The following is a 9,453-nucleotide window of genomic DNA, read 5'->3' on the forward strand; positions in this document are numbered from 1 at the left end:
ATTCCCTCACATGTGTTATTTGATACGGGTGCGAATAAATCCTTTGTTTCACATGGATTTATTCGACATCCTTCTTTTGTACTAACAAAATTGCCTATGCCATTAGAGGTAGAAATAGGTGATAACAAAAGTTTCCTTGTGTGTGATGTATGTCGAGATTGTAAGATAAGCATTGACGATGAGGAATATTCAATAGACTTGATTCCTATGTCGATGGGAGAATTTCAAGTAGTGGTCGGGATGGATTAGCTATCCCGACATCATGCGAAAGTCGTATTTTCCGCAAGGAGATAAAATTAACATCTCCAAGTGGAAAATCGGTTACCATATACGGCGAAAAAGGGGGTAATCACGTCATGTGCTCAATGCTAAAGGCTCATAAGCTCTTGAGCCGCGGTTGTAGGGCATTCATGATATACGCAAACGAATCAGACAAGGGATCGCTAAAGATTGAAGACGTACCGGTGGTACACGAATATTCCGACGTATTTCCGGAAGATCTACCGGGAATACCGCCAGAACGGGAGGTAGAGTTCGGAATCGAATTGATTCCGGGCGCGAAACCTGTGGCCAAAGCGCCGTATCGGCTCGCGCCATCAGAATTACAAGAATTGATGTTTCAAATCCAAGATCTGCTAGACAAAGGGTTTATTCGGCCAAGTGTGTCTCCGTGGGGCGCACCGGTGCTATTTGTGAAAAAGAAGGATGGAAGCATGCGGATGTGTATCGATTACTGGGAGTTAAATAAACTCACGGTGAAGAATCGATACCCACTCCCAAGAATCGACGACTTATTTGACCAATTGCAAGGCGCAAATTGGTTCTCCAAGATCGACCTTAGATCGGGGTACCATCAGTTGAAAGTCAAAGAGGAAGATATACCGAAGACGGCTTTCCGTACACGGTACGGACATTACAAGTTTCCTGTAATGTCCTTCGGGTTAACTAATGCACCCGCGGATTTCATGGACCTCATGAACCGGGTTTGCAAGCCTATGCTAGACAAGTCGGTGATAGTGTTCATTGACGACATCTTGATATATTCGAAGAATGAAGCGGAACACGCAAGTCATTTGCGTGAAGTATTAGAGACGCTCAGAAAAGAGAAATTGTATGCAAAATTTTCAAAATGTGCCTTCTGGTTACGAGAGGTGCAGTTCCTGGGGCACGTCATTAGTGCAAATGGGGTGTTAGTAGATCCATTGAAAATAGAAGCAGTGGCGAGCTGGAATCCCCCAAAGAACCCTTTGGAGATCAGAAGCTTCTTGGGGCTTGCGGGTTATTATCGGAGATTCATACAGGATTTCTCCAAAATTGCTATGCCATTAACCAAATTAACCCGTAAGGACGAAAAGTTTATCTGGGGCGAAGATCAAGAAAGGGCGTTCCAAACGCTTAAGGAAAAACTGACCCATGCACCGGTATTGTCATTACCGGATGGAACGGACGATATGGTAGTTTACTCGGATGCATCGCATTCGGGGCTTGGCTGCGTTTGGATGCAACGAGGCAAGGTTATAGCCTATGCCTCGAGGCAGCTAAAAACTCATGAGAAGAAATATCCTACACATGACCTCGAGTTGGCAGCGGTGGTGTTCGCCTTGAAAATATGGAGGCATTATTTGTATGGGGTAAAATGCACTATCTTTACCGACCATAAAAGCTTGAAGTATTTCTTCGATCAGAAGGAATTAAATATGAGGCAGAGGCGGTGGTTAGAAACTGTCAAAGACTTTGATTGTGATATACATTACCACCCCAGGAAGGCTAATGTAGTGGCGGACGCATTGAGCCGAAAGACAGATTATACGCCTATTCGAGTGCGATCAATGCAACTAATTGTGACATTGGGTTTGCTTGACCAAATCCGAAAATCTCAAACTGAAGCAATAAAGGAAGAAAATGTGAAAAAGGAAAGAATAGTTGGGCAGTTAAAAGACTTGGTGGACGGTAACCAAGGATTGCAAACTCGATTTGGGAGGATTTGGGTTCCAAATTCATGTGGGGCCAAGGCACTTCTACTTGACGAAGCCCATAAATCCCGCTATTAGATACATCCAGGGGCGACCAAGATGTATAATGATTTAAAACAAAACTATTGGTGGCCCGGAATGAAAAGAGATATTGTGAAATATGTGGAGAAGTGTCTGACCTGTTTGCAAGTCAAAGCAGAGCACCATAAGCCATATGGTAAGCTGCAACCGTTGGACATCCCAGTTTGGAAATGGCAACAAATTACAATGGACTTGCTGACCAAACTGCCCAAGACCAACCGCGGGTTTGATGCTATATGGGTAGTCGTGGATAGGTTAACGAAAAGTGCTCACTTCATCCCTATTCGTGAGACTTATACATCCGAGAAAATGTTAGAGGTATACACCAATGAAATCGTGGCACGTCATGGAGTACCGATATCCATTGTGTCTGACAGAGATACTCGGTTTACCTCAAACTTTTGGCATGAATTCCAAGAACAAATGGGAACTAAGCTGTTCATTAGCACTGCTTACCATCCACAAACGGATGGGCAAAGCGAAAGAACAATTCAGACGTTGGAGGATATGTTGCGGGCTTGCATCATCGACTTCGGAGGTAGCTGGGATGTCTATCTACCCCTGGTCGAATTTTCATGTAACAATAGTTATCACGCGAGCATAGGAATGGCCCCGTATGAGATGTTATATGGTAGAAAGTGCCGAGCCCTGGTGTGTTGGGGAGAAGTGGGTCCACGTGAACTAGCACATACAGATATAATCCGAACTATGAATGAGAAAATCGATTTGGTCCGAACTCACTTGAAAGTAGCGCAGGATCGACAAAAGTCGTATGCGGATAAACGAAGGAGGCCGATTGAATTTCAAGTGGGCGATAGGGTAATGTTGAAAGTATCGCCGTGGAAAGGAATAATTCGGTTTAGAAAAAGAGGAAAGATGAGCCCAAGGTTTATTGGGCCATTCAGGATCTTAGAACGGGTTGGTAAGGTAGCATACCGACTCGAACTCCCCGAGGAGTTGAGTGGGATACATAGCACATTCCACGTGTCACATCTCCGAAAATGTCTAGTCGACGAAACTGCTCATATCCACTACGAGGACATCGAGGTGGATAATAGTCTTAATTACGCGGTAAAGCCGATTGCAATTCTGGATCGTAAGGTGAAAAGTTTGAGGAACAAAGTGATTAACCAAGTGAAGGTTAAATGGGAACACAGGAAAGGTTCGGATACCACATGGGAGTCCGAAGAAGAGATGCAACGGCTCCACCCTACATTATTTGGTACGTATTCTGGTTTCGGGGACGAAACCCTTTTTAACGGGGGTGGACTTGTAACACCCCGAAGTTTAAAAGCTTTATATTAGCATTATATAAAGTACAGAATAAACGAGAATGAGCTAACTAGGAAATAAAGAACCCAGTTAGTTGATTGTCTTGTTTTAAAGCATGAATGAACTTAAATTGCCAAAGATATAAACTAAATAAAAGTGGAGGGGCCTATGTTGTTAAAATTGAAACTTAAATTCATAAAACAAAATTAAAAACAAACCAAACACACTCAAATGGTGTGTCTGGTCGATCAAGCAGCAGGGGGGCGACAAGGGTTCTTCACCAAACCCTAATTCTCACAAAAAAACTACAAATTGAGGGTCTAAATCAAGCTAAAATCGAAATCTGAACATAGATTCGTGATCACCTCGTCAAGGGGATCATAAGGTATGTCAACATAGGTTGTTTTGATTCAACCCAAATTCCTTGCGTATGATAGAAATCGAATGTTGACCTTGATTATGTGTTGTAAACATGAAATTGGAAGTGATATGAGGTTTAGGGACAAACCCTAGATGATTTCTTGTCAAAATCTTGCATGATAATTGTAAGGTTCATAATCCCTATAGTGGGTGATTAATAAGTTAGTAGAACTTGATAAACACTAGGATTAAGACTCTTGTTTTAGTGTAAACTGAGTTTATAAGATAATCTCTGAAATATTGATGTTGAAATATGTGTATATTTGCCTAATTAAAGTTGATTTAGGTAAGTTAACAAGTCGTGAACTTGGTAATGATTATGTGAAAATTTGACCCGCTAGGTGTTTGTTGTAATGCCTAAGTGGGGGATTAATATGTTGAAAATCGGATAAAAACGTATAATTGACTTTTGTGGCAATATATGTGTTAATAATTGCAAAAAGGGTTCTAAATGTAAGTTGACTTGAACTCTTTAGGCAAAGAACCCGGATCGTCAAGCGGACAAGCCGGAGGAGGAGATACGCGCTTGAAGGGTGTGCTCTAAAGGTACGTGACTTTAGTCTCATTAAAATTATGCATATATGTTTGGGTTTGATGTATAAATGGAGTCGTAGTGTAATAGATGCGTTTGATGTGTCTTTAAAGTGGCGAAGTTCACTCGACCATCAAACGGGTCAAAATAAAGATTTGGAATTGGGTTTGGCTTGTTAATAAAGTGATGGTTTTCACTATATTGTCAAATGGGTCAAAATAAAGATTTGGAATTGGGTTTGGCTTGTTACTAAAGTGATGGTTTTCACTATATAGTCAAACGGGTCAAAATAAAGATTTGGAATTGGGTTTGGCTTGTTAATAAAGTGATGGTTTTCACTATATAGTCAAACGGGTCGAATTGATGCCATAAAAAGAATTATGATAGTAGCGACTTGAAAGTCTCGTATGTTGTTAAGTGTTGGATTGCACTACGCTTATGAATTTAGCTATAATACCTTAAGTTTGTGAATCCAGGATATTGGATCAAACAATAAGAAGTAAGTTGCAAGTGTCGCTTGAAACGGAATGTTTGAATTCCGAGGAAACAAGCTTTTAATTCTAAGGAACACAAATCCATGAACGGCGCAAATACACCAAGATGTATAAGCCCAGGAACTTGGGTAATTGCATCTAAAAGGTTTTAGAATGAGAAATTGGAATTATGCACATATAGTTAACGGGTCGAATAATTAAAATGAGGATTTTGTAAACCGTTTATCTGTAATTTGGTTTCTATAATATGAAATTTACATGGTTGGCTTCGTAATTTTATTACGGACTCATAGGAAAAAGAATTGCTTAAAACGGATAACTGAGTAAAAAGTTATGAGGATTTTAAGTTGGAATTTTATGAATTTTCGGAGCTGGGAATAATGCAGGTCCAGTTTCTGGACCTGCTGGAAAACGTACTCCCCCGCGCCACGCAAGGGAAGCCTAAGAATCTGGCGCGACACGCGGGGCCTCCCGCGCCACGCGAAGACCTGTCGCGACACGCGACAGGAGCAAAGATGAAATTTTATTTTTATTTCGATGGTTTGATACTAGGACTTGTTTATATGTATTATAATCATGTCAATACTAACTTTCTTAGTGGTTTTAACTCTAGGTAAAAGTTTGGATATTGCGGATGGTGATCAAGCATGCTTTCAAGAACCGAACACTAATTTTTGAAGCTTACGCGTTAAACTTAACTTTGTCTAGACAATGATTATGTTGTAAATGAATTGTTAACCATGTTTTTAATGTTTAAACTAGCCAATAGTTGACTAGTGGGTGTTACTTTAAAACTTGTTTTGTACATATCATGAATATGAATTGGTCTACAAATATGAAAACTTTTTGTAAACTCAGATTTAGTATGAAATTCATGTAATTTATTATTTAATCTCGTCCTTTTAACAAGGGTCTTGCACTCGGCCACGACCTCTGCCACCATATTGTCCGTCCGTGCGGTAGTCGCCCGGTGCATTGTTGTTGCCGGCAGACCGAGAAGAGTTGGCGGTGAGTGCGGTACCGGCTGTCTGAGATGCTTGAAGTGCTTGTTCGACTTTGCGAGATTCCACCATAATAAGTTTGGAGCGTGCATCATAGAAACTGGGAAGAGGATCTTGATTTTCTAAAATAGTAACGATCCCCTCATATTGTTCATTTAACCTGCTGATCAGTTGTAAGACTAGACTTTGGTTATCAACCGGTGAACCGACACTTGCAAGTTGATCGGAAAGAACCTTCAACTGCTGGCGGTATGCAGATACATTTGGAAAGCCGCTAAGACATGTATTGGAGAACTTGTGAAGGAGACGAATAGCCCGTGAACTTTTGTTTCCGTGAAAGATATTTTCGAGAGCCACCCATCCTTCATGGGCAGTAGCATTGGGTTTCAGGATGGTGTGTAAGAGATCACTGGATATAGTTGCATAAATCCACTGCAAAACGATAGCATCTAGTCGATCCCACGAGTTATCGATGGGTTTAGCAGTTTTGTCTTTGTCTTTTTTCGGTTTCCTTTGACGAAGAAGATTCAGCGACCGGCTTTAGAGAAAGGTGTTGTATAACCTGGAACGCACGACAGTGGAGGCGAAAGAGTTCGATCCATGAGGCGTAAAAGCCGCTGTCCATCTCTAGGGTTACGGAAATAAGGCTTTTGATGTTTGTAACGGTGGAAGCAGGATGAAGCTTAGCATCCATGGTAAAAGATGAGAAGAGAGGAGACGAAGAAGGGGAGCAGAAGCGAGGGGAAGAAGGATCGAAGGGGAGACGGTGGCAATTAGAGTGCCCGGTCTCTTGATACCATGGTAGGGTTTAATATTAATGGCTTTCTTGCCTCCTCTATTCTCATTCATCAAATATATATAGAGATGTACAAAACCCTAGAATTAATTATAATTGACATATATATGGAAATACAATATTGACTCCTATTATGAATATTATTGTTTTGATTATTCAAACATGTTTCTTGGCTAGTTTATCGTTCCGTCTAGGTTGTGATGAATTTGGAACCTTTGTTTTGATTTTTATATTTGATTTTTCGACCACAACGCTTTTTGATTTAAAATAATTTTGATTTGTTGCTGAACATGATCATGTGTGCTGCTGTGTTACTGTGATTATTGGATTAGTTGTCATTATTGATGTGTTTATAAAGAAGACATTCACCATAGGCACGTTAAAATCATTGTTAGTTCGTTAATTTGGCCAGTTTTCGTCGCAACCCTATTATTAGAAATAATATAGGTTAACTAATCAACTAAAACCGGTAGATATTAGTGTACATCCATTTTCATTGAATAGAGATATGATTTGGGATTGCTAGGTTTGTTCTAGGCGTTGTCTGATAGTTTGAACACTCGATAGCTTAGGGTTCCTCTGTTTATCCACGTTTAGTTGCTCCTAGGTATTCGGTGTATCAAATTGAGGTTAGCTTCACAATTAGAGGGTCGTTAATACCGATAGTGTTACATATCCTAATAGTTGTGGCATTTGGTGTCGATAGGTCGAGTCGGTCCATCTTAGCATTTTATTATGTGTTCTGATTGTTCTCCATAGTTCGGTTTCTAGGAACTGGACAGTGGGGGTCTCGCTCGGAGCTGACTAGTTACTACAGGAGATAATCATCTTTACCAGAAGGTTGGTCGGATTAGATATCGGATCTTTAGTCGATTGTCAAAGTCATAGGTCACTACATGTTCTAAGGGATTCATTGCTTAGGTGGTTTCTTCTGCTGATTGTTTTCAACTTCGTGTTCTCAGTCTCGTTTGGTTATCTTAGTTCGTCTTAGTTTGTTTAATTTAGGATATTAGTTAATTAGTTAAATAAAAACTGTCAAAACCCAAATAAACCAGTTAAGTAATTAGTTCAGTCAGAGTCTAGTTAGCGTCGCTAATGTCTCATGGGTTCGATACTCGAACTTCATTAGCCTTTACTATGTACGATAGGTACACTTGCCTGTCAGTGGTCTAGCATTTAGAGAGTCTTAGTTTATAAATTTAAAATTAGAGTGTCTAAATTAGGTTAGTTTTTATAGACCATATTTTGCACATCAGTCGCCTTTGACGGTTGAATATCGTGGATGGTCGTCGCCTAGCGTGTTCAAAGGTTGTCCAAGGTTTGGGTCGTTGTTGGGTCTGCTCATGGTTTTGGTTGTCGCCAGCCAAGGTTTGCTCGTCGCCGTCAAGGGTTTGGGTTGGGAGGAATTTGAAGGATGAAGGTTTGATAGATATGACAAATTGAAAGTTAATTTGATTTGATAAAATCCACGTAAATGGTGGTTTAGAGCTTTTAATTATGATTTGATTTAATAAAATCCACGTATACCCACATAGGCATTTAACAAAATAAATAATAGGAAAAAAAATTGTTGCCGGGTGACCTGGTAATTACATAATATTAAAATACCAAATCAAAGCTTAGAAACTTTAAAGATAGAATAAAAATTATGATGACTTAATTGAAACAATCTCCAAACTTGATTGCATTTCTAGGGCATTTCCCCTAAATAAAAAGGCAAAAACACAGTCACATGTGTTGTGCGTAGTGCACATGACTGTATGCAACGAATTATCACTATTGGAGTTAGACTTATGAACCAAGATAAAATCAAGTACAATTATTATATATATCAATTCACATCGCACGTTTGCGCCAGTGACGTGTCTACTTCTTAGCTTTAGCCACCTAACTTTTCAGTGTTTTATTTTTGCCCACTCCTCGGTGGTTCAAGTGCCATAATCTGAAAACCTAGTACAAATTACAATATTTATTGCCTGTTGGAGACGACGATGACGGATCTGAAAGATATCCTGGTTGGTGGTGTTGGCGGTTTACGGTGGTGTTGTTTGCTCCGATCTAATCCAAGATAGAGATAGAGCTAAGTTGCTTAATTGTTTGCGTCTTGGTTCAAGCGTGGAAGTGGTCGTTGTACTGAAGTGCTAAGTGTTAGGTTTCGGCGGTGGTTGCCGGTTATCCACAGAAATTGTAAGGAGGGAGGAAATCCACCGTCTGCGACGGTGATTTCGCCTGATGCGGTGGCCTCCTCTTTCCATCTCTCCGCTTCTCTGATTTCCTCTTTGGATTTTTTTGCCCTAATTTGAGACGAGAGAGAGATGTGAGAGCAGGGGAGACATCGTGCACCAGTGGCGGAACGCGGTGGCTGGCCACCGCAGCAGACGTTCGGCCTTTGGCCCTTTCGTTACCGGTCGTCCATGAAACTGACCATTTTTAACGATGAGGCCTACCACGATCACTGTTGCGGATGAGCGAAAGAGAACGATGTAGCATCGACTAGTTAGGTTATTTCTATATTTTTCCCAATCTTTTGGTACTGTACATTTGTTTGATAATTGGTTAAGAGAATCGATTTTCTGAGGTGGAATTTTCATGTGTATAGAAACCACTAGATCTGATAATATATTGAAGTTCAATTTCTATGTCCATTTGTGATTGATGTTTGATGTCTATGTTCTTGACTGAATTTGATCTTAAAATGAGTTAATCACAATCATTGTTTGTTTCTCTGAATCCATAATTTGATCTCAAAACGTTGTTGTTTTTTAAATGGTTGCTGCAGTTTGGAGGGTTTAAGAAGCGTTTGCTTTCTGATGATCCCATCTTAGCTAAAGTTGCTATGGAATCCGGCTTGGTATGTTCACCAATGCATCTTCTCTTTTTCTTG

The 9,453-nt window shown here is 40.3% G+C and overlaps 1 protein-coding gene across 1 annotated transcript; it reads right to left on the minus strand.

Moving 5' to 3' along the window:
* Positions 1–5,674: 5,674 nt before the first annotated feature.
* Positions 5,675–6,467, minus strand: LOC110920393. Its single transcript, XM_022164605.1, has 2 exons — positions 6,336–6,467; positions 5,675–6,205 (listed from the first exon to the last, which is right to left on the minus strand). Exons 1-2 carry the CDS (start codon positions 6,465–6,467, stop codon positions 5,675–5,677), a joined length of 663 nt encoding a protein of 220 aa, XP_022020297.1.
* Positions 6,468–9,453: the final 2,986 nt, after the last annotated feature.

This window comes from Helianthus annuus, chromosome 16 (assembly GCF_002127325.2).
Source record: "Helianthus annuus cultivar XRQ/B chromosome 16, HanXRQr2.0-SUNRISE, whole genome shotgun sequence".
NCBI classification, from domain to species: Eukaryota; Viridiplantae; Streptophyta; class Magnoliopsida; order Asterales; family Asteraceae; genus Helianthus; species Helianthus annuus.